This window comes from Molossus molossus, unplaced genomic scaffold (genome assembly GCF_014108415.1).
Source record: "Molossus molossus isolate mMolMol1 unplaced genomic scaffold, mMolMol1.p scaffold_m16_p_3, whole genome shotgun sequence".
NCBI classification, from domain to species: Eukaryota; Metazoa; Chordata; class Mammalia; order Chiroptera; family Molossidae; genus Molossus; species Molossus molossus.
The window spans coordinates 71,169,629-71,196,275 of record NW_023425366.1 but is presented as its reverse complement, the minus strand read 5'-3'; the positions used below and the strand labels follow the sequence as shown (position 1 = coordinate 71,196,275).

The 26,647-nt window shown below is 36.6% G+C and overlaps 1 protein-coding gene across 2 annotated transcripts in view; it reads right to left on the bottom strand.

Annotated features, from left to right (window-relative positions):
• Positions 1-25,866, bottom strand: part of FAM174A (family with sequence similarity 174 member A) — a 32,317-nt gene extending 6,451 nt beyond the window's left edge. Inside the window, exons 1-2 of one of the 2 annotated variants that reach the window (XM_036279782.1) lie at positions 25,298-25,866; positions 7,525-7,659 (exon numbers count right to left, since the gene is read on the bottom strand). In XM_036279782.1, the coding sequence (XP_036135675.1) occupies positions 7,525-7,659; positions 25,298-25,713 (551 nt within the window). In that variant the 5' untranslated portion in view covers positions 25,714-25,866. Of the gene's footprint in view, positions 1-7,520; positions 7,660-25,297 lie in introns of those variants that run through there. The other variant, XM_036279783.1, reaches the window with a different exon arrangement.
• Positions 25,867-26,647: the final 781 nt, after the last annotated feature.

The window sequence follows — 26,647 nt, the reverse complement described above, 5'->3', positions numbered from 1 at the left end:
TGCAGTCCAGCCATGGAATATAAATCCTGAACAAAAGTAGTAAGCATTTTATTAATGAATCAACTGCTATATGAAGAGAAACTGGTGTTTAACAGTTTTCATTTAATAGAATTAATTTAAACCTGATCAAACTCTTTTGCTCTAGGTCTGTGTTTTGTCCTACACAATAACCACTAGTCACATCTGACCATTTAAATTAACATTTTAATTCGCTAAAATTCAATAAAGTTAAAAACTCAGTTCTGCAGTCACACTAGTCACATTTAAATGTTGAAGAGCCACATATAGCTAGGGGATATCACATTACACAGAGCGACTCTAGATCATGCACTGAGATGGGGTACTAGCATTACCAATCAGAATTCGATGTTACATAGCATTTGTTAAAATAATATACAAATGATTCATGTTCCTCACCAATAAGCACACTGTGATTCTAGTTATTAATGGAGCAACGCAAATTTTCTTCTAAGGTTCAATGTCCACAGACAAAGTAAAACATACAAAGCAACCTACGTCAAGGGTCTCTTTATTACCTGTTTAAGTAATGACAAAGACAGCGGAGTTCCCCTTAAGTGAATTAGGTACATTTGAATAACTTTAGTGTTCATTTCTGATAATATGTAATGTTCCATATTAACAGTAGTTTTTTAGAAATTAAAACTATTTTCAAATGGATAACTGTTAAAATAAGACTGTTTTAATGAGGCTTTCTGGTTAAACACTTAAATGGAATCTGCTTTCTGATTCTGATATGCTGATGTTAAAAACCGGAAAATATTTCATGGCCAAGTAACACAGAGTACAAATGTAATGAACACACACTACATGACATTAAATTTAATGAAGCAGAACAGAAGTAGCTAAAAAGCAAATTTAGGTGGTTTTTTTTATTACAAATTTGGCAAAAATTATTAGAATAGCCATAAAGTGACAGAATTACTAGATTTTAGAAGCTGTTACCAAGATTGTCAAAATGCCCTTTAGAGTACAACCTTATAAAACAATAACAATAATTTTACTGTTCAGTAGAAATCAAACTAAATTGCAAGAAGATATTGTTCCCATTTCTTGTGTCTTTAAGCGCAGTTTTAAATTGCATTTTTGAGCCTGATTCTATTTGTTTCCAATATTTTAAAATTGTATTAAATATATAAAACACATTGTTTCACTTGAGGAAAATGGAAGTAAATTTTAGTCAGTATACGTTCTCACACTTCCTCATCAAATTCTCTATCCAAGATGGTTGAAATATCCTACACAATAGTTAAGGATTGTTTTTTGTTTTTAAAATTCCTTTGTACAAATTGTTTCTTTTCTTTTTTTTTTTTTATCCTCACCCGAGGACATTTTTCCATTTTTTGTACAGATAGAGTGGGAGGGAGAAAGAGAGAGAAACATTGACGTGAAGGGACACATCGAGTGGCTGCAACCCGCACAACCAACCACGGCCGGGGACAAACTGCAACCGAAGTACGTGCCCTTAGTGGGAACCGAACCCGGGTCTCTCCGGACCGCAGGCCGACGCTCTAACCGCTGAGCCAAACTGTCCAGGGCTGTACAAATTGTTTCTATAACTAAATAAAATAAATACCTCTAATACAAAAAATTAGGATATCAATAGAAAATTTAAGATGTTATATTAACCAAGCTGCTCAAGTTAACTTTTTTCCACAGACCTATAAATTTTCCCAATTTGACTGTATTAGCCTCAATGCTTAAGTATTAGATATAGTGGTAATGGTGGTTAACTCCTCAAAATCCATTCAATCCCAAAAGACAATTCTGAGCTAATCATGGTACTTTAATTTTTCTTCCCTGGGTTCAGGTTAGAAGTGATCACTAATGATAATGGAAAACAAAATCAAATAACATGAAGCAAGTCATTTCAAGAAAATAACTCTGCTACGAGTTTCTGGGGAGCCTGCATGTGCTGTGGCACCAGGAGGTCACCCGTTTGATTCCAGGTCAGGGCACTTGCCAGGGTTTTGGACCCAATCCTGGGGGTGGGAGGGTTGGTACATGCAGGAGGAAGCCGATCCATGTTTCTGTCTTTTTGTCTACCTCTCCCTTCCTCTCTCTGAAATCAATAAATACATTAAGAAAAATAAAAAAGAAGTTTCTGGGGAAATTTTTCTCATTTCTAAGAAAGAGCTACAAGAGAGCTAATCCCTAACTTCCAGTGAAAGTTAGCATTCTGGATATGATTATAGGAACTGTTAGCATCATATTATCAGCCTAAAAATGAAAACGGGCACAACCAAGGGGATCACGAAGAAGGCAGAACCCGGATACTTCGCCTGGAGTCAGCCCTATCTATGACATCCTTCCACATGAAATAATAAATTATCTTTAGGAAACTTAGATTAAACCACATATTGGCAGTTTCATATTGTTCAACCTAAAAGAAAGAAACAGTGAAAATAATTACCTCAAATCCTAACTACCAACTACAACTATTATTAAAATTTTGATACATTAAAAGCCATGTTAAAAACATCCCTGAAAGAGCTAACTACAAAAGGATAATTTAATATTGTGATAAAATTGTAAGCAAGGAAATCCATTTACCTCTCTGGAAATGACTTGCTTCCTGTTATTTTGTGGATAGCATTTGGAAAATGATGAGAAACTAATTTTAGAAAGCACTTAAACAATGAAGGCAGCATCAGTGAGAGATGATCCTACAGGGATTACCAGTAGTTACACTACAGACTACCATGATTCTGCACTGCAGCTGTCAAGGTCGGAAAAACAAAATACTTATATTCCTCATTTTTAAGGTCCTCATTTGAAAATGCATAATAGCAAGTGCTGGTATAGAAAACAAAATGAACATAATTTATCATTATTCTGTTCATAGGTATAAATCAAATAAGTATTTAATAAATGGAATGATGTTGCAGCAGAAAGAGAAGTCTTAATAAATCAACTCTCTGAGCCTCAGTTTTCCTATCTTTAAAATGAAAGCAACAGGCCCTGGCCAGTTTGGCTCAGCGGTTAGAGTGTCGGTCGGCCCATAGACCAGAGAGTACTGGGTTTAGTTCCTGCTAAGGGCAGTACCTCGCATGCAGTTTGTCCCCAGCCCTGGTTGGGGTTGTGTGGGTGGGCAACCACTTGATGTGTCTCTCTCATGTCGATGTTTCTCTCTCTTTCTCTCTCTTCCTCCCTCCCTCCCGCTCTATCTCAAGATAAATGCAAAAAAAAAAAAAAATGTCCTCGAGTAAGGATAAAAAAATAAATTTTTGCTTTATTAGGAGAAACACATGGCATAATACATGATTATCATGTGCTATTAAAGAGAGTCATAATGAGATCTATATGCATCTTTCCAACAAGATAAATTTGAACAGTTAAATAAATTGATTGCCTAATGTATGTTTAATCTCTAATATCAACATCAGAGATCAGAGAGTCCTACTCACAGAATCAGCTTCAAATGAAGTAATGGAGTTTGGATTGTATATCTCATCACAGAAAGTAATCTCTAAGCTACAGAAGGTAATGCTCATTGGTAAATATGGAGGAAATACTGAAGTTGGAAAACCATTATTTTGCGATTATAATAGTGAAGGTTAGATCAGGCAAGAATCATGATGAATGAGAGTTAAGCCCAGGGGGAAATTTTAATGAGAAGAAGATTGTCATGATTTAAAATGTCTCCTTTGTTAGTTTCAAATGGAAAATGAGCAGTAGTATAGTAGACAAATTGGACAAAACCTAGAATAGGTGCATCAAAATTGCTACTGCTAATGACGGGCAAATGGACATGTGTCCCCAGATATGGGATCCTGAGGAGATAGGATGACCTGTGTAGTATTTCAACTAAGAATGCACAACCTTAATCTAATTATGATGAGACATCAGAACATCAGGTAAATATAAAATGAGGGAGAAGCATTTTTAAAAAATCTGTATTATAAGAGAGAAAGAGAACAAATGAAGTAAAATCTTAAGATACGTGCATCTACATAAAAAATTATAGGGTAGCCCTGGCCGGTTTGGCTCAGCGGTTAGAGCATCGGCCTGCGGTCCGGAGAGACCTGGGTTCGGTTCCCGCTAAGGGCAGTTTGTCCCTGGCCCTGGTCGGTCGTGCGGTGGCAGCCACTCGATGTGTCCATTCACGTCGATGTTTCTCTCTCTCTGTCTCTTCCTCTCTCTCCCTCCCACTCTATCTGTACAAAAAATGGAAAAAATATCCTCGGGTGAGGATAAAAAAATAAAAATAAAAAAAAATTATAGGATATTCTTTGTACTATTTTATTCTTATAGCTTTTCTGAATATTTGAAATTATTCCCAAAAAGATTCTTTAAAGTAACACATGAATATATGCTCTTTGAAGAAACAAAAATCAAACAACATTGAAGGGTAGAGAAAGAAAAGTGAAAATAAAAATGAACCCTTAACCTCCAAGCTCACATTTTCCCTACTAGAAACTAAGCTTCACAAAGTCAGAATATTTTTCTTTTTTGTTTTGTCCCCAAGCAACTAGGCCAGTACCTAGCACTGAATAGCTGCAATATAAATAGCTGCTACTTCATCAATTTATTGGATAAATAAATGAATGAATAAAAAAAGCAGTTTATACTTCGCTGCTTTTACTTTATCTAGACATCTGTATATTAAAGGTTTTTTTGTTTTGTTTTGTTTTAAGTAAATGAGGTCACACTACCAAACAAATCTCAAGATGACGGACTCAGGACTTACAGGGAATTATCATTTATAATTATCATTAATATTACCCCTAAAACTTGCTTCTCTATTATTATTACCATGTCTCCCTTTTTTACCCTCAAAACACAATAGCTAAATCTTGTTGATAACACCATTCAAAGCCTCATGAACAATGTATTCCTCTCTACCTCTCTTGCTATCACTCCAGTATGGGCCACTCTATGTACCTGCACCATCTAACTAGTCTTCTTCCCAGTCACCTTAATTACTTATCTTACTCTTCTGCAATCCATGGCAAAATAAACTTTGGAATACACCTTTGATTGTGCTTGTCCTGTCTTAAAATTTTCCAAGTGGCTTTTCATAACCTATAATTTCCCACTGATTAATAGGAATCACAACCTGCCTTATGATTCTTTGTTCTATATTACCCATCACTGTTCTTTTCCATTCAAAGCTCAAAAATAAATTATTCATTCACTCACTCATTTATTCATTCCCACACATGATAATATAGCATCTATTTAACTTCTTTTAGTCCCCTAAATATTCTATACTCTTTTGCCTCTGGTACTTTGTGCCTGTTGTTCTCTTTCCAACATCTACTCCATATCTATTTTTCATTTCCACTAGTTTTTCAGGTCTCAATGTATATATCATTTCCAAGAGACTTTTCTGGACTATTAGTTTTTGGTTAAATTTCCTATACCCTTGTGTTAAGTCCTTATACCACACTACATTTATTCTTTCTCCATATATGTAACTCTGATTAATGTCCAGCTCCCTAATGGAGTACAAGACTCATAAAGAGTAGGGTATAAGAGAGGGACAAAATTAGAAAAAGGTCTGCAATGAGGCAGGATGCAGAATAGAAGATAGCTATAGGTAATTATATTTCGTGGAAACTGTACCCTTCTTTATGACCCTCCCCTCCTCATCTCTTCTAGGCCACCTTCCCCACTACTTCAAGAGGTATTTTTTTTTCTTTACTGATTTTTAGAGAGAGAGGAAGGGAGAGGGAGAAAGAGATAGAAACATCAATGAGAGAGAACATGGATTGGCCGCCTCCTGCATGCCCCTCACTGGGGATTTGGCCCACAACAAGGCAAAAGGTATTATTCTACAGCACAAATCTGATAACCTGATTACATACACTGCAGACAAACAGCATCAACAGTTCTCCAACGACAGCAAGGTAACACCAAATTTCTCAGCTGATTACAAAACTGCATCTTTCCCTCAAAAGAACTTGCACATCCATTCATGTGTCCTTCACAGCTGGTCCTCCCAATCTTGCATGTAGAAATACACGTGCACACACAACAGGCTGCATTCTTGGCATTTTCTGCTACAGTCCCTGAACAAACTACCATCTTTTACAACTAATACATTTAGGTAGTTTCTTCTGCCTACAACAAACTTTGTCTTTAGTCAAGCCTACTTGAAATATATTAGCCAGGGTTCAAATTCAGTTTCTCTTTGGAAACAACTCTGACTTCCTAAGTTAACAACTTCCTTTTTGGTCTTCCCTTTCTGTGCATGTACAGAAGAGGTGCCTCATATGTACTTATTGTTAAAGAATATTGCAAATACTATACTTTTTAAATACTGTAAAAACTTTGCAGAAAATTAACACAAAATAATAATACATTTAATTGAGACTCCACCACCATCCTATCAATGAGCACCTTCTGTAGGGGAGTCCAAAATGACAGAAATGACGTGCCATCCCTCAGTCAGTCTCTGTTTCCAATTGTGTTTCACATTATTCTTACTGTGATTTCTAATGTATAAAGACGAGTCTCTATTACACACAGTAGCTCCTACATGCATGCCAGCCACTTTATCTGGTTCACACTAAAGAAGCAGTCAACCACTAGCAATATTAGACTTCATGGGAATTGTATACGTTATGGACAATTAAAGGGCTTTTCAGAATGTATATTCAAATATTCTAAAATGTTGATGGAATGCATTTTATTCATGTTAGTTTTCACTAAGAGACTGAGTCCCTAATGAACAGATGCAGTTGTTCTGTTTATGTTTATACATCCAGTCTCTAATACTATTCCAACTGTACAACTGGCATTTCATGAAAGTATTTTCATTAAATGAATGAATTACCAGCAACTAAAAGCTCACATAGATATAATTTAATAGACACACTTTTGATGAGTCCTTATTTTAAAATCCCAGATTTTTGTACTATGCATTTGTACCTGATTCTGGGCTCTAGTTTTCCTTCATTTAAATGATTCCCTTTCTATCCAAATGTTCTTCCCTATTGAGTAAAATCTTTATTGCCTCCTTCCCTCACTCATTTTATACTGAAAGAAATTCTATAGACATATAATTGTACTTATCTAAACCTCTTAGGAAAGATCTTAACACTCAGTGAGGCTATATCTGAGAAAAGATAACAGCTATACAACCAAACCACAGACCATTAGTCCCACAGTTTTGCCAGGAAGCACTATTTGCAAACAGAGTAACCCAGATTAACACCAGAATATCTCAGAATGCAATAATAAAATCAACTTTACTCACCCCCTCCTACCCCCACAACAGAGTTAATACATAGTCCCAGTATGCAGCAGTTAAAAGGACAAATCTCTGCAAGATCTACAATAAAGATTTCTTTTGGCGATAGTGTTCTATTGTTTATGTTTATTTTAGTAAAACAATGTGCATGTGAGCTACTGACTGGATAGCACAAAGAACTTCATTAAACAGAACTGAATGAACTCTGTTAGAATAAAAACTATTAAATGAAATTCTACTTTATTTTTCCAATTTACTTGTCCAGGACTTGCTTCCTGATTCACGGAATTAAACTGCTCAACACTTACCTTCGAGGATGATTGGCATCAAACAACGTGTTATCATCATCCTCATCATCCTGTTCCAAAGGTGTCAGTTCCATGTTTTCTATGTTAGTATCCAAAACTCCGTATCTCCTAGTCTTTCGGTTTCTTCTTCTCATCCTATTAAATAGAATATATTAATAAAGAAAAATTATTTTATATTTATATGTAAATTAAAAATAAAGCATCCCCTCTATTTCTGGCACAGGAAACACAATATCAGAATGACTACATTTCAGAAATGCAGTTTAGGTTCTTCATAAAACATGTTTGTGTGCCATCCCTGTTTTTTCTGACATCCCTTCATCTCCCTCTGATAAAATATGGTGTTGATAGATACTCCTTTAAGCCTCAGTTCAGGTACCATATTTTTACTGAAGCCTTCTAGTCCAACTTATCCCCACCTCATCCATTCATTCCTAGGCACCATTCAGGATTATATATTTTCAGCCCCACTAAGGAATGGTATGTATAAACATACTCAAATTCTAGACTGGGTAGCTTCCAAACCTGGATGCACATCAGAACCACCTGGGGTCTTTCAAAAGCTCCATATTCAGGCCATACCTCCACACAATTAAGTCAGTTTCTAAGTATAGGAACTAAACATCAATATTTAGTTAAAGTTTTGCAAGTGATTCCAAAGTACTAAAAACCACCATCCTAGATCACTGGTCCTTGAAATGTAGATCCCAGGATCAGCAGAATCACAAACATTTAGAACTTACTAAAATGCATATCCCCATGCCCATCCATACCTAGTAAATAAGAAACTGAACGTGGGGGCCCGAACACACATTTTAACAAACACTCCATATGAGTTTGATGCCTAAAAAGTTTGAGAACTGCTGCCCTAAAATAATTAAAATATTTAGGAGGCTAAACACTAATTATCTGTATATATGAAAGGGCCTCATAAATTAGAACCCTATTCTCTGCTTCTTTCAAATAACTTGTTCTTTTCCTTCAAATTATTTACATCAATTTGCATTTATATGTGCTTATGTAAATGACTATTTACCTGTCTTTCCCACTGAATTCCATGAGGGCAGCAACCTTGACTGTCTTGTTCACCAATGCATTACTACTTTGTAGGACAGTGTGATTGATTAAGACACTCTTTAAGTATTTGTTGAGTGTCTAAGTGATATCATATCTGACCCTCCAATCGATGCCTAAGTCATTTTTTATGCAACAACCTTAACTCCACACATAGGAAAATGGATCACACAAGTATCTATGGCAGTTTAAAAACAAAAAAGAAGCTACTTCAGCAAGTAATGACAAATAAGTTTACTTAAATTCTGATTCACTTTGCTGGCTGCAATTAAACATAAGAAATACTAAAAGTATAGCATCAACTGTAAAAAACAATATAAGCCTCTGAAAGCATGACAGTGGGTTCCTCTGAGAGCCAAACTGTCAGGTCTGTGTATAAACACATACACACACACACACACACACACACACACACACACACATATACACACAAGAAATATTAGAGTCTTACTCAGTATCAGGCATTGTGTTAGCTTCTGGGTAGAAAGTACCTGGTCTCAGTGATACAAATTTCAAGAATATGATTAAGCTTGGACAAAAATCAAGATAATTTCCACTAATCACTGCCTATAGATCTATCCTTATACCCACGCAAAGGTGCTGGAACAGAAAACAGAGGTTTAAGAATAGTACAGTATTTAAAGCTAAAAATGTAACCAAAGAAAGAGTTAATACTAATACAAGAACTAGCAATATGAGGTAGATCGGTGATAGTATAAGTTAGTTTTTCTTATATAGTGAAACAATTAAATATGTTTAAGTTATTAAATTAACAAGTATGTTTATAGCGAAAATGTTTGTACGTGTGTGTGGGTGTGTATGCACACACAGACATACACACACATGCTCACACGCATGCCATGTATACCAGAGGTCTAAAGTTTTTCTGTAAAGGATTAAATAGTAAATATTTTAGACTCTGTAGATCATATACAGTCTCTCTCACATATTCACCTTGCCTTGTTTAAATTTTTAACAATCTTTTAAAAATGTAAAACATTCTTGGCTCATAGGCCTTAAAAAAATGTCAGCAGACTGAATTTGCCTTATGGATCCTACTTTGCCAACCTCTGACTAGATTGATTGTGTAATTTACAGAAAAACTATGCATAGAAATGATAAAATTACTAACTCTAGAAGCAGAAATAAAAAAGTACAGGGTGTTTTATAGTTCATCATTGGTCCTTAGAACCACATGATTTAATAACATTTACATATATTCCTTTGACTTGAAAAAGTTAAGGAAACCACCAGCCAGCAAACATTAAGGCTATTCAATTATAACTTCTCCTCTTCCCTTTGGCCATCTGTTGCTCAATTTTCTAAACCACGTGGCTTTCTAAACATTCATCTTCAGTGAACAACAACATTAATGTATTGGGAAATTATTTTTACAAATAAACCAGATTCTCCATATTATATATCAAATAGTCAATATGTTAATAACCTTGTCATTGTTGGTCATAGGACACCTTCGCTACTCTTGAAAAAGAGACTAGAATGAACATAGATCTTAAGGACCCATGAAATTTATCTCAGCTGCCACTCTTTTCCACTCTCCAGGTCTTCGTCATACCTTGAATGAATTCCATCTTTCAATGTGTGGCTAAAGAAATCTGCCTAGCACCCTATTTTCTCTATCTCTGTTATGTCCAGTGTAAACATTTGACTGGACTTCGTGAGTACTTCATTATTTGTGCTAACTTGTACTGTCCTTTAATCATGTATATAAATATCATCCAAATATAAACCTAATCACCTGAAAAACAAGAAATCATTTCATATACATATAGTGAGTGCATTGTTATGCACCAAATAAATGAGGGAATGCAGATCAAATTAATTTAGCATTTTAGTAAATGTTCCCAATTCATACAATAAGTCAAATAAAAAACTGTATAGTGTAAAATAGAATGTATTTATTCTTTCCATTTAAAATCAGTTTTATATTTTAATTACAGCTGATGTACATTATTATATTAGTTTCAAGGTGTACACCCCAGTGACTAGACATTATATAACTTACTAAGTGATCATCCCAATAAATCTTGCACCCATCTGATACCATACATATTAGAATATTGTTGACTACATTCCCTATGCTGTACTTTATATCCCCACAGAATTTATACTTGAAATGAATGTTCCTAAAAATGTGTTTCCTAGATCCAAACCTATAGGCAGTGATGGCTATGTGGTTGTGACACCTACACTCTGCCATGGAAACATCAAATTAATATATACATATGTACCCATATGCATTTGTTTTTCTCAGGGAAGGTCAAAAACACCTGTAAAACTATAAAATTACTGGGCTGATTCAATGAACCATTTACTTAAAATAATAACAAATATGCGTAAAATATAATACGCATAAAATATACTAAAATTTTAAGTAAATAGGCTACTTTTACCTTTTAATATGCAATGTACATCATTCTTTAAGAGGTCCATTTTTATTTTTAAACAAATATTCAGAGAATGATACTTTTACTGCCCTTTGTACACCAATTGTTCAAGAAAAAAATAGGAATACCAAAATTAGGCAAAGAGGTAGAAGCCTTAGAGTTTGCCCTAATTTTTTTTTTAAACTTTTCAATTACAGTTAATATTCAATATTATTTTATATTAGTTTCAGTTGTACAGCATAATAATCAGACAATGACATAATTTATGAAATGATTCTCCCCCAATAATTCTAATACTGGCCTGGCACCATACATAGTTATTACAATAAAATTTATTATATTCCCTATGCTGTATTTTACAACCCTGTGACTATTTTGTAACTACCAATTTGTACTTCTTAATCCTTTCACCTTTCACCCAGCTCCCTAACCTCGCTCCCACCTGGCAACCATCAGTTTAAACGTTCTCTGTATCACTAAGTCTGTTTCTGTTTTATTTTTGTCATTTTTAATCGAAAGAGTAAAGGCTTTAAATTCATGCAATTTTAACAACTATGGTTCTTTTCCTACAAAGAAATGTTTCCATTAAGCTCACAATACACAAACTTATCTATGTGTATTATCAATCACATATGTATAATTTATAGTCACGCACACTTGTCTACTAGACATAGTAAATGCATATTGCAATCTAAAAACAAATTTTGTTGGCTCTTGGTTAACAAAAAAATAGGGACTTTATTTATAAAGTGAATAGAGAGGGAAATATAGAGGCCTAAAGGACAAAAGAAAATAGCTACCTGGTTTATTATACTGAATTATACTCACTCACCACATGTCATGCACCAGTAAATTATTTTGATCTGATCCCTTCTAGGTTTCAAGTTCTTATTCAAATAGCTGTCCGATACGGATGCAGATTCCTGTGTTCCACTACACTTTGGTGGTAAGAATTACTTCTGTTTAAATAACATGTAAAAGCTACAGTAGAAAAATAAAACTAAACTACTCAAGTAAGCTTGATAAAATTTTATGTAAAAATGTATGATGCCACATAAAATAAACACAACAGGATAAAATTCCATTTCATTTTACTACTCTGTGAAAGTAAGAAAACCGACCAAGGTATATTGCTGTAACTTGCTGTACCCATCTGACTTTCTTTTTCCTTTTAAATGAATGCCTGTGGGGGTATTATAAACTATAGAATAATATAAAAAATATTATTCCTTAATTTGTTTTATAGTACATTCAAAACTAGAATAAGGAATATTTTACAATATATTTTATACACATATACTACCTCCATGTGCTTAGACGTAACGATAAAGCAGAGTTCATCTTAATAAAGGTATAACTACTTATATGCAATATTTTTTCTTAACTATTTTTTGCAAAGCAGTGAATTAGTAAACAAAAACTTTAGGTAAATTTTAATATATAAATTCAAATAAATTACTTGAAGGAAAGGTACACTTCATTATATTATGCTGGAAATAAGTTGATATATAGATTAAACTGGACTAATTAGACTTTATTTCTTCTTTTATTGAATTCATCGGGGTGACCTTGATTCACAAAACCATACAGGTTTCAAGTATACAACTCAACAAAATATCTGCACACTGATTGTGCGCCCATCACCCAAAGCAAAGTCTTTTTCCATCCCAATTTTAGACCCCTTTGCTCACCTCCATCTACCCCCCACACTCCTTTCCCTCTAGCACCACACTGTTGTCTGTGTCTATGTGTTGTGTGTGTGTGTGTGTGTCTGTGTATATATATATATTTATTTATTTATATATAAAAATGTGTTATATATATATATATTTTTTTTTTTTGCTTAATCCCTTCACCTTCTTTTAGCCCCTCAAACCCCCATTCTCACAGGAAATTGATAGCAGTGGTGAGCACTGTAAGTGAACTTCAACGAATCTCAGGAAGTATAATCAATAGGACTTTGTGTTTGCAAAGTCAGTGTTTGCTATCAGTCTGTTCCACATATCTATGCATGTTTCCATTTTGTTCATCAGTTTTTTAAAAAATGTAAATAAATTTTTCTTTATTGTTGAAAGTATTACAGATGTCCCTCCTTTTTTCCCCCATTGACACCCTCCACCCCCTCCCCACTGCCTTCGTCACACTGTTGTCAGTGTCCATCGGTTATGCATATAAGCATATAAGTCCTTTGTTTTATCTCTTCCTGCTCCTGTATCCCCCTTCCCTCTGAGGTTTGTCAGACTGTTCCCTACTTCCATGTCTCTGGATCTATTTTGTTAGTCAGCTTATTCTGTTAATTATATTTCACAAATAAGTGAGATCATATGGTACTTGTCTTTCTATGACAGGCTTATTTCACTTAGCATAATACTCTCCAGGTCTTTCTATATCACCTCAAAGGGTAAGAGATCATTCTTTCTTACAGCTGCATAGTATTCTGTTGTGTACATGTACCACAGCCTTTTTATCCACTCATCTACTGATGGACACTTGGGTGTTTTCAGATCTGACCTATTGTAAATAGCACTGCTATGAACATAAGAGTGCATACATACTTTCTGTTTCGAGCTTCTCAGGATAGAAAGTGGGATCACTGGGTCAGATGGCAGTCCCATTTTTAATTTTTTGAGGAAAAACAATATTGTTTTTCAAAGTGGCTCTACCAGTCTGCATTTCCACCAGCAGTGTACTAGAGTCCTCTTTTCTCCACATCCTCACCAGCACTTGTTTAAACTGATATTTTTTGCCGTTGTCACACAAGGAAGTAAAAATTAGTGAAGAACAATTATAGTTGTCTATGACATTCATCAAGAAACTCAACATAATTGGATATATAACATACAGTAAAAATTATTTTTCTTCATCTCACATTCCCCAAACCCAGTCCATAAGTTATTTCAAGCTTTTCGATAAGTAGACACTAATAAGAAACAAGAGTATGCTACGGGTTGAATTGTGTTCCTCCCCCAATTCACACGTTGAAATCCTAACATTATATTGAATTACACTCACTCACCACATAGCATGCACAGGTAAATAATCTTGATCAGATTCCTTCTAGGTATTCAAGTTATTATTCAAATAGCTGTCCTATGCAGAGATTCAGGTTCCTCAATGTTTCATTACACTCAGGCAGGTAAGAATTATTTCTGTTAAAATAAAATGTAAAAGCCACAAGAAAAAAATAAAACTAAACTACTAAAGTAAGCTTGATAAAATTTTAGCATGTGACCTTATTTGAATATAGGGTGTTCACAACGTCAATCAAGTTAAAATAGGACTTTGCAAACACAAAGTCCTATTGATTATACTTCCTGAGATTTGTTGATGTTCCCTTCAGTGCTCACCACTGCTATCAATTTCCTTGACTATTAAAACAGCTTCATATCTGTCTTTTTCTATCTACTCTGGTCACCCACTAACCTCCCCTCCATCCTCCAAAACCTCCAATGGTTTCCTACTGCTCAGCATTAAGTAATAATTCTGTAATAGAGCCTACAAAGTTCAATACAGGACAGCTCAGTTATCTCTCTAGCCTCACCTGGCTCTTCCGTCTACATTCTACTTCACTTTCATGACTCCAGCCACAGTGCCTTCTCTCATTCCCTTAGAATGGCCATGTTTCTGTCATTGGCCTCACACTTTTCCCCACCCACCACAATATTATGTTAATACCTAATCATCTTTCAACTCCAGCTCAAGTATCTCTTCCCTAGGGAAGCCTTCTTTTCTGGTCATCTAGCTCAATCACAAACATCTATTACTGGCTTTCACAGCACACATGTACATGCACTTCCAAGTCTTCTTTGAAGTACTTACCAAAAATATCTTGTATATTTATTTGTGCAACTACTTGTTTTTCCTACTGCACCATCGGTTTCATGGAAGCAGAAAAAGGATCTGTTCTAGCTGACTACTATAAACACAGGCATTGGCAAAAACCTGATGCCTAATAAGTATATTAAACAAATTATTTAACTGGAATATATGGATTCACAATAGATCTTGCATATTCTCTGTATAACAAAGGTATCTATAATTTTATATGCAAACCATCACGTTTGGGATAAGAGAAGCCTGAAGAAACATTATCTCCAGAAACATAACACAGCAAAATTTAGGGGAGCTAGCCAATTTTTGAATCATAATATGGATAATAGCCTTCTGACTCAGGAACAACAAAATCATTAGAATGATTGAAAACTAAATATGCACTCACTCCAGGGAGTCTTATTTAGGGTGTTTTAGGTACACCCCAGGTGGTTCTTATACACTACACAAATTAGAACCACTAATATTCAAATTGCATGCTGTATTATGGAGTTTCACTTTTATCCTTTGGGTATGAAAATGTGCCATATTGTATTATGTAGTTATCTTTCATTTACTCACTAAGTAAGTTTATTCTTTCTAAAGCTAAACTGAGTTTTTGCTTTTCTCTTTAAAATTACCAGCATTTTACATGGAAACCATATCCAATACTAGCACTATCCCTGCCTTACTATACAGGATAAAATGAGTTAATTTGACTGTTTTTGATTTCTCAGGATCATTATGATTATTCCGCTTTGATGTAAAGCAATGGTGCTCTCAGAAACTGTTAATTCTGAAGTAAAGTTTTCAAACTACTGTGCTTTTGAATTCTTTGCCTTCTTTTCATAATTATTATTGGATCCTCTCTATTGGTTTTTCAGCTACCAAGCTCTGTCACTATCACAACCTTGACCAAGTGCAGCACTGAATAGAAGGTTCCCATAACAAAAAATTTTGCTGTGGGATTGGGGGGTTGGAAGATGGACGTTTTTTAACCTAATGTTAAGCACTCTCAACCTTGTGTTAATGCATTCTCGAATACTAGCTGAGGAAGGGGGGGACCTGGCCCAGGTGTACTGGGTGCTTCATTTGCACGTGAATAAGGATTTGTTATCTTTTGGTCTCTTCCCCTAAAAGCAAGAGACAAAGCTAGGGTGTATGCAGTAATGCCATTTCAAGGATATAATTTACTTAAAAACACTTGTAACCTGGGAGTACCAATCTGCAAATAAATGGAACTGCATCCAGAGAACAGGAGCATTTGCTACCTTGCAAAGCTCCTCCTCACTCCAAGCAGCGTGTGATTGTAGTTTCATTGGGTTGCACAGATCCCGGCAGGCTGAGATACGGCATTCTGCCACTGGTCATCTACAGTAAAATGTTCACTGCTAACACCCAAATGTTTAAATAAATTTTAAAAAGATCAAATGCATGTTCGTTTCTGTTTAGGATATTTCAATCAGCACATACTATCAGTTCTTAGGCTTAGATTTGTCTCCCATTTGATGGTATGCTGGTGGATACTCCCAGGTGAAGTAAATCTCTAAGTAAATGTCATAGAGCTTAGCTATGTAGTATCCCGTATGAAAATGCATACACAGCACATAACTCCCTTGGGATACATAGATTTCCTAGTGTTTTCTTTTAGGCCCCAAACCTTGGGATGTGAGGCTTGATAATTCTTCTGACCTATACTTTTAAGGGTTCAGCAATGTTTGTATCCCAAGCAACTTTAAAGTCTTATTTACAACCTAGCACCCCTAAGATTCATTCCAGCTGGCCTCTGACAGACTCTATGACCAACCCCTCCAGCAGATTTCTCTTATAATCTCCTTTCTCCCCCTCCGAATTTTGTTAGACTTACCCTCTTGTTGATTATAGTTTCAGAGGTCAGATACCATACCAGAGTATGGTAGGGGAAGGTATTACATAAGAAATGATAATAAAAATGCATCAAATATACTACAATTCCAATTCTAGATACAAAAAAAGTCACAAAAAATAGTTACTTAATGTGCACATATGTCAAACATTGAGGTTAGGACCTTACGAGATTACCTGATATAATCTGCATAACAATTCTATAAGTACCCTCATTTTATACATAGAGCGGTAGAGCTTGGATAAAAAAATATATATATATATGGCAGAGTTAGAATTCTAATATAAGCAATTTGACTCCCAAGTCTGGGTTCTTAAACATTAAGCCATACTGGATTCCTAGTGAATCAAAGTAATTTTAACCAAGGTCACAAAAGTGGCTACCAAACAGTCTTCTGATCCCCAATAAAACGATCTTACATTATACCAGACTGGATATAATGTTCGGGTGCACTGTTAATACTTTCGTGGTAAAAATAACTTGGTAGCTACTTGCATTAATAAATAATGTATGTTCTTCTGGTTAGATCATCTCTTAGCTTTGATCACTATAACAGAATCTGCTTGTTTATCCAGAAAGAAATCTTCTTCTCCCTTAACAGAACCATGATTTTGTTTAGACAGCAATTGAGCCCAGCCCTAAGAGATTCATAATGGTCATAACAATTGGTGTAATCCAATCATGAAAATGTAATTTTCCTTTTGCTGATCACTGTCTAGGGCTGAATAGATTAAGCAATTCAGACAAATGGAGTAGTGGGGTTTCTGGAAAAGATTTTTCTCCCTGATGAAAAATGAATATAGAAAAAGAAAGCGATGTTCAGGATCCCTTCCCTCTTTCCTGTCTGAGACACTAATTGTGTGAGAACATCATACTAAAAACTAAAGTAGCCATCCTATGAAGAAACAAGGATAGAAAAAGCCAAAATTATTGATAATATCACAAAATCACTGAGCCAACTCTGAGCCTGCTCATATTCATGACAAATAAATAAAACAAAAACAACAAAATATGTTTTTATTAAAGTAACTCTTAATTGGAATTCTATTACTTATAGGTGAAAACCTCCTAATTGATAAAGGTACTAAGCATCTATTCTGAGTTAGGCTGTCAATCTTCCATCACTCAGATAGGTATTTCCTTCTGATTCTCTTCTTTCAAAAAATCTTTTAGACAGGTTCTATTAAAAATACCACCACCCTGAATAAATTAATGTTTTATTTTTCCTCAGTAGTTTCCAATAAAAAAAAATCAGAGTTTCACAAACACACACACCCACTAAACCCAGTAACATCTCATAGTTTCATTCTACTTGGTTTTTTTTTATTTTCCAGCTTAGCTCAGTGGTCCCATCTCCATCTAGATCATCATACTCTTTTCATCTTTTTCTCTCCTCAGAATTTCAGCAGCCCAAATTCATGAACACAACTGATTTTATAGTGAACTCGTAAGAGTCCCTGGCAATGGTGGAAGTGTTGCTCCTCAGTGCAGTGTTGCTTTTAGCTAGTTTACATATGGGCGCCCTATCATTAAAAAAGATACAAATCTCTAACATTAGAAAAATGCATAAGGCATGCTATAATGTGACCCATCATGTCCACTGTTCCTAGTCCTCTCTAAGAAAAATTACACTGCCTAATAAGCTCTTCAGAACGGGTGAGGATGTTTTTTTTCTACCATGCAAAATCCGCTACTCTCAGGAACAACTAATATGATCCTGAGATGGGCACCTTTTCTAAACCAGGACTAGAAATATCTGGATTGGATTGTGACCTATGATATAGCCTAGTCTACAATGATAAACCAATCAGATTATCTGGTTTAGAAAGTCCATGCAGAAGAAACTACATGCACATATATGCAGACAGGAATGTAAGACATTTTGAAGGGGTAACTGAGATCAAAGGATTCATGGAGATATAACATGGCATAGTAAAGAGAATGATGGGTCATAGTAGACCTAAAATATCAGAAAGTAGAAAGTTGAAGCCAGAAGCTATTAAGTAGAAAAAGATATGCATAGCAAATAAGTAAGCCAGTCAAAGTAAGAAGAAAAAGAACAGCCAATTAAAGAATAGAAAAAAATTGTAAATTTTATAGAGCAGCGTTACTTTTCCAAGAGTTAGGGTAATTTTGCTATGGGTATCATTATGCATCCATTACAATGTGTATACTTTATAAGAAAGCATGGGGAAATGGCACAGATCAAGCTAATTACAAAAGTATTATTTAATTGCTTATTATTTTCAGTATCAATAAGAATTTGTTTTACTATTCTGTATGATGCAAATTCATCCCAATGAAAGAGTAAAAATATGATCGATTAATCAGCCAGGAACTCACCGAGCAATATAGAAGGAATGCCAAAACTCTGGGTTCTGGAGGAGCTTGGACACTTTCCAGCTATATGAACTTTGGTACTGTCACTTCATATGCAGACATTACTAGTGCTCCCCAAATCTGGAACACACACACACATTCACTTCCCAGCTGTTTATACAATTAGACTCATTTCTAGGCTGAAGCAGTCAAATGTCCCTGTGCATTCTTTAGTCTCTCTTGCCAAACTGACAACTGTGAAGGGCTTTTGCTGAAATGGCAAAACCTCTGAGGTAAACAGATGATTTTAAAGATACTGAAACTGATACGAGAGGCTAAGTGTTTTAATCAGGGAAATATAGGTTGTGCTGAGGTAAAAAAAAAAAACAAAAAAAAAACACCTCAATCTCAATGGCTTAATGCAATAAAAGTTATTTCTCCATTATGAAAACTCAGCTACAGGCTTGAAATTCTCCAGGACAGTTGTCCTCCATATGATAATTCAACAATTTGTCTGGCCTTAATGCTATGGTTTTACTTAAAAAATAGTAATGAGCTTATAAGAATATCTTATCTTGCTTTAAAGATTTGACTACCAGAAAAATGTCCTATACAGGACAAGAAAACCTAAGTATTAAATGAGATCTTCATACTTCTTTGTTCTATCAGTAAGTAGCAATTGCCCTTAAATTTCCAAATCTTCACCACCTATGTATACAGCAAAATAAAGAATTAATGAAGGACACTCACTCATTAAGCAACTACTTATGCAGAGCCTACAGTATTGTATAGAGTTCAGAATTGGGGATATAGCAGGGAATAAGACAGACAATGAGCTTTTTCTCATAGGGATTATATATTAATTTTAGGAAGGCTACTTTGTTCCTACTGTTTCTTGTATATATTTTTCATTTTCTACAGAGAGAACCTAATTGTTTTTTGGAATATTTTTAGACTCAAAGTAGAAGCTACTCCTAGTTACATATTCATTATAACTGAATTAGATGAAAACAAAATAATTTGGAAGTTTAATGTACTTCAAGTATTTTACAAGTAAAATATTCCCAGTGTTACCTCCTCCTATCAGTTAAGGAAATTATGATTTTGGACAATTCTTCCCCCTTGGTAAAAATAACTAATGCTGGTGTGCTGTCACACATACTGTGGAAGTGGGGGACCAAAATGGATATTCACCAAAATGAGTGGGTTTCATCCTATATATATATATTTTTTTTTTAAATCCTCACCTGAGGACATTTTTGCATTTATCTTCAGATAGAGCTGGAGGAAAAGAGGTGGGAAGAGAGAGAGAGAAACATCTATGTGAGAGAGACACATCAACCGGTTGCCACCTACACAACCCCAATGGGGCTGGGGACAAACTGCAACCGAGGTACTGCCCTTAGTGGGAACTGAACCCGAGACTCTGGTCCGCGGGCCAACGCTCTAACTGCTGAGGTAAACTGGCCAGGGGATCATCCCGTATTCTGGAAGCAAAAATTATATGAATTCCAAACATTGTCCACATATTGTTACCATCAATCAAGCTTTGTACATCATGTAACCAACTAAATTTAGGACTTAACACTGAACACATGCAATAGATAACCGGTTAAAGAGTGCAGTTTTTCTTAGGCATAGTGCAGAATTTGGAATTTAACACACAAGATGTTTAGTGAGTCATCCAATAGAATCAGACTGAAAACACTGCACCCTTCCAAGCTTTACAGAAATAAAGAAAGAAAAACCATGCCAGCCAGTGTGGCAAAGTGGATTGAGCATCGTCCCATGGACTGAGAGGTCCTGATTGGATTCCCAGTCAATGCACATGCCTGGATTGCAGACTCCATCTCCAGTAGGGGGCGAGCTGGAGGCAGACAATTGATGTATCTCTCTTCTCTCACATCTGTTTCTATCTCTCTTTCCCTTCCTCTCTCTCTCTCTAAAAACATCAATAAAAACATATTTAAAAAGAGAAAAATTGCCCTGGCCAGTTTGGCTCAGCGGTTAGAGCGTCGGCCTGCGGTCTGGAGAGACCCGGGTTCGGTTCCCGCTAAGGGCACGTACTTCGGTTGCAGTTTGTCCCCGGCCCTGGTTGGTCGTGCGGGTGGCAGCCACTCGATGTGTCCCTTCACGTCGATGTTTCTGTCTGTCTCTCCCTTCCTCTCCCTCCCTCCCACTCTATCTGTACAAAAAATGGAAAAATATCCTCGGGTGAGGATTAAAAAAAAAAAAAAGAGAAAAATCAGTGGCAATAAACATTTATGTATACAGAAGTGGGCAAAAGTAGGTTTACAGTTGTGAATACACAAAACAGCGTGAAAAACTATAAACCTACTTTTGCCATCCCAATATTTATACAATAATAAATAAGGTAAAAGAAAAATGAAGAGGATCATCCCAAAAAAGTCATCATCAGACCCATAATTTATAAGAAACATAATATGCTGGAGACTCTGCATCTTTAAAGGAACTAATGTTGACCCTTGAACAACATGGTTTGAACGGTGCAGGTCTATCCACTTACATGCGAATTTTAAAAAATTAAATAGTATAAATGTATTTTCTCTTTCTTATAATTTCCTTAATAAGACTTTTTTTCTAGCTTACTTCATTGTAAGAATACAATATATAATACATATAGCATATAAAATATAGGTTAATTGACTGTTTATGTTATCAGTAAGACTTCTGGTCAACAGCAGGCTATTAGTAGTTTGGGGTAAGTCAAGTTATATGCAGATTTTCCACTACACGGGGATCAGCATCCCTAACCCCCACATTGTTCAAGGGTCAACTGTATACAGACAGCATTAAATAACAATCATAGAGCTAAAAAAATGTTTTTCTTTCAATTTTCTTCTTTCTCTGTATCAAGAATAAAGTTTCAGCCTGGCTGGTGCGACTCAGTGCATTAAGTGTCATCCTACAGACTGAGAAGTCCTGGTTTGATTCCCAGTCAGGGCTCATGCCATGGTTGCAGGCTCAATCCCCAGCAGGGGGCGTGCAGGAGGCAGTTGATCAATATTTCTCTCTCAAATCTATGTTTCTATCACTCTCTCCAGTCCTTGCTCTCTCTAAAAAAAAAAAAAAATTCAATAAAAACATATTAAAAAAATAATAAAGTCTCAGTTTGGTGGTAGTATGCCTTCAACACCTCACAAACATTTTCTAACTTCCTCTTTAAAAGAAAGTGGGCCTGGATTCTCTAGCTCTTGTAAACAATAGCATTTAGCTCAAATAACATTGTTTATATCAGTAGTTCTCAAACATTTGGTCTTGGATTTCCTTTACACTCTTAAAAATTATCCATGACTCCAAAGAGCTTATATTTACATGGATTTTATATATATCAATATTCTATGTTAACTTAACCTAAGAAAACTATTAAATATTTATCACTTGATTTAAAATAATAAATCCATTGCATGGTAACATACTTTCTTATGAAAAATATATTCTCAAAAAGAAAATATAAAAAGATAGAAAAATGGCACTGATTTGGGTTCTTTCAAATCCCCTTAATGCCAACAAACTGAACCAGACTGGAAAATAGAGATAGAAAATAGAAAACAGCTAAATTTTTATATTTGCTTCTGCATTCCAACATTTGAAATGTGTTGTTTAGTTGAAGTCTATGAAGAAAATCCAACTCCACTTGGAAAAGGGAGGAGTATTTTAATAGCCTTTTCAGATGCTAGTGTTTATTCTTTCTTTGCTACTACACCAAAACTCAACAAGAGGTAGTTTAAGTTAGTTGCATGTAAAATTTGAAACGGTATCAGTGAACTTCTTGTACCCCACAAACCTGTAAAAGAATGTACTATTTTGAAAACAGTTTTGATCTTGCAGATCTCCTGAAGAGGTCTCACAGAACCCTCTTCCCCTAACCCCCAGGGTTCCCTGTCCTAAATGTACAGAACCAGTGGTGTACACTGTACATTTTTAATCAGCTATAAGCCAAGGAATGTTGGTTTTCCATTCACAAATTAATAAACAGATTTTGAAAAGAAACTTTTAATTTAAATAAATATATTTCAAGAAATGTATGAAATAATATAAGGTAGGTAGTTACGGGGAAAAAAATGTGAGTTTGGAAAAAAATAAACCAGTGCATTCCTGCAAACCTATTGTCTACTCTATTTTATAAAAGAGGAAACTCCCTTAGCTCTTCTTTTTACCGGTTCCTCCTAATAGTGACATCTTGGCCTATATGTCAGCTCTTCAGCTCCCCAACTAACTGCCTTAAAGAGGCTTTATTATAGTTTTTCCAAATCAATTTTATTACATGGTTGGAATATTTTAATATCATGATTGATGCCATAAAACAATTCTACATCAGTAACGAGGAAATACATCAATTGGAGGTTACCGACAACAATCACAAAAACCACTAATTGGATTATATGGGTCACTTTCTACTTGATGAGGCATTAAGAGTATTAGAAAACTAAGTGTAAACCATCTACTTTTATTCTTTCAAAAAAATTTTTTTTTCTTTATTAATATTAGTAGAGAGAGAGAAAGGGAGAAGAAGAGAGAGCTAGAAACATTGATGAGAGAGAACATCCATTGGCTGTTTCCTGCATGCCTCCCCCTGGGGATCAGGCCCACAACCTGGGCATATGCCCTGACCCGGAATCAAACTGGCGACCTCTAGGTGCATGGGTCAATGCTAAACCACTGAGCCACACCGGCCGGGCTCTACTTTTATTCTTAACGGGGTACTTACAATACAATGATTTGGTTTATTTAATCTAAAGGTTGAGCCCTGGCTAGTTTGGCTCAGAGGTTAGAGCATTGGCCTGCGGTCTGGAGAGACCCGGGTTCAGTTCCCACTAAGGGCAAGTACCTCGGTTGCAGTTTGTCCCTGGCCCTGGTTGGGTCGTGTGGGTGGCAACCACTCGATGTGTCTCTTTCACGTGGATGTTTCTCTCTCTCTCTCTTTCCCTCCCTCCCTCCCTCCCTCCCACTCTATCTGAACAAAATATCAAAAAATGTCCTCAGGTGAGGATTAAAAAAATATATATATATGTATATATGTAAAGGTTGATCATTGGTCAGGACATAGACATTTTGTTAACTGAAAATAAATTCAAACAAAGCAAACAGTACATAGTACAATCATAGATTATCATTAGACCCCATGGGACACCAGATATATTACATTACCATTCTGGGTCAGCTTCCTCACATGTAAAGTGAAAGGTGTCATTTAAGTGATATCTGTTCCAAATCTGAAATTTTAATAACTACACAATCTAACATCCTAGGTAAGGCTTTAAAAACTATTTTGTAAATTGACAAAATTTAAACCTTTGAATGCCTTAAAATTATTATTTATAGGTAAATTCGTTTTCAGAAAGTGTTTGTGTGTGAAATATCAAATTTATCCATATACAAATTAAAATATTTGTAAATTTAAAGTCAATATACTTATAGTTTTTTAGGATATTAAACATTTGCTCCAGTATTAAAACTGGATCTTACTTATGACATTTTTTTTCTTTTGCTGCACTGGTTACCAGTTTTCCATGCATGTGAAAACACTGTTTTAAAATACTTTGTGACATAAAAGAAGAATGCTAATTGTTTCTAATTCATGAGGAGTATGACACAGATAGAACCATACAAAACTGTCACTTTTCTAGGTCAAAAATGGTGGAATGTAGGAATGTACCGTCCAATTACTTATGTGGCAGATTAAAGGCCACTACTGAGAAACTGCTGGTAAGAAAGTACTTTTCTTCTTTTATATTTCATAAAATAACCATAAGGTATATCTGCCAATAATATTAATCCACTCAAATAAATATTGCTTTCCTATTAAGTGTCAAGATTGTACAAAGAACTCTAGGACTTACAAATGCTTCTAAATAGGAATCCTGCCCTTAAGAAGTTTGCCTTCTAATAACGAAAATGAAACAGAACACAGCATATAGAGTAGAAAGCGAAAAGTATTACAACATATTGGGGTTGAATACAAGATTATTCCCTCTTCAGAGTTTGCCCTTTGTGGCAAGGTAAAGCGATTTGGAGGTGAGGGTCCTAATTTATCATTAAAAATTGTAAATAAAAGGGGGCAACTACTTGGTAGTTTAAATTCTCCCAAAGGTACCACAGGCTTTTAAGAGTCATGTTCACATCTCTCACTGAGGCAGGCACCCGACAGTGGGAGCGGAGAGCGGGCCACGCCAGGTCACAGAGATGTGCCTGGCTAGGTCACCGGGCAGCCCGTCTCCGGCTGCGGGGGAGGCACCTCGAGGCTTCGCCTCACCTGACAGTCCTGACGACGAAGTACACCAGCACCGCGCTGCTCACCACCATCAACACGGTCAGGGCCCGCTGGGTCATGGGCTTGTCGCCAGAGTCCGGGCTCACAGCGAGGCCACCACCCACTGAGCCTTCTTCCCCCGCCTTCCCTGCTGGGTCATCCGCCGCAAGCGCCGCCCCGGGGTTGCTGCCATTGCCACCCTCAGCGCCCCGCGGGCCCGGGGACTGGGCGGCGGTGGGCCCAGGCGGAAGTGGGGGCAGGGTCCGCGGTCCTCCGTCGAGAGGTCGGGAGTCCGGAGCGGCCTCGGCCGCCTGCAGCAGTACCGACAAGGGCCCTCTTAACCCTGGCAGGAGTAGCAGCAGCAGGAGCGCGGAGGCGACAAGGCGGCTGAGGCAGCAGCTGCAGTGCAGGGCCTTCATCGTCCCCGGACAGCTCTCACCACGCCGGAGCCGCCGGGACCGCCGCCCTGGCTCCGGGAGGGAACATGGGCGCAAGGAGAACGGGGAAGAAGTGCCCAAATCCGGGGCAGAGACCCGGCCACGGCAGGTGGCACAGACGACAGCAGTTGCAGCAGCGGCAGAGGCCGGGAAACCGGAAGTTCGTACATCTCAGCAGCCACTGCTACCACGGACGCTTTTGGTTGCTAACCTGTAGGGGCAGGCGCGCCCGGTGACGTCAGGTGCGCGATGCCGTTTGCGCACGTGCCCACCAGGACAGGGGCGAGCCCTGTCGATAGGTTATCAGTGAAAAGGTAAGCAGAAGAAGCGTAGCGCCAAGTGTTCAGCAATCCTTGGCCTAAGAAAACCGTGAAAGATTGCGAGCTCATTATTTGAGGTCCTTGGTGTCGAGCTTCAGAAACAGCCAATCAATGACTAGGACGAGCTTGACGTTCTCAGCTCAGGTACACATTTTAGACAAGTTTCTTCCTGCCTCAAGGTCCTGACCTTCCTTTCCTGAGAGCATTTACAGTAGAAAACTTGTCATTGTAAATTAATTCTCTGCCCTTTTGAGATACAAGTGTTTTTAAAAGCTTCGTTAGTTCTGCAACCCAGGACTGTCTTCAAGACAGGGGAGCCATCCTTTTGAAATGTAATGAGCGAAGAATAAAAGACCCCTATCTTCCAGTCCCTGTGGAAAGGTAGGAGCCTCACAGCCAGGCACCTTGTTCCAAGTTGTAGAAAGAAACTCCTGTCGTAGAAATAAGAGCGAGTTAACTTTTCCTTTGAATAAGGCCAATTTGTAAACACAAATGCACCCAATGATGCGCCCTACTTCAACACAAAATCTCTAAGTTTGCTCTTTGTTTCTTTCTGGGTAGTTGAACTCAGAGTTCTGTCCTCTATTAGGATTACC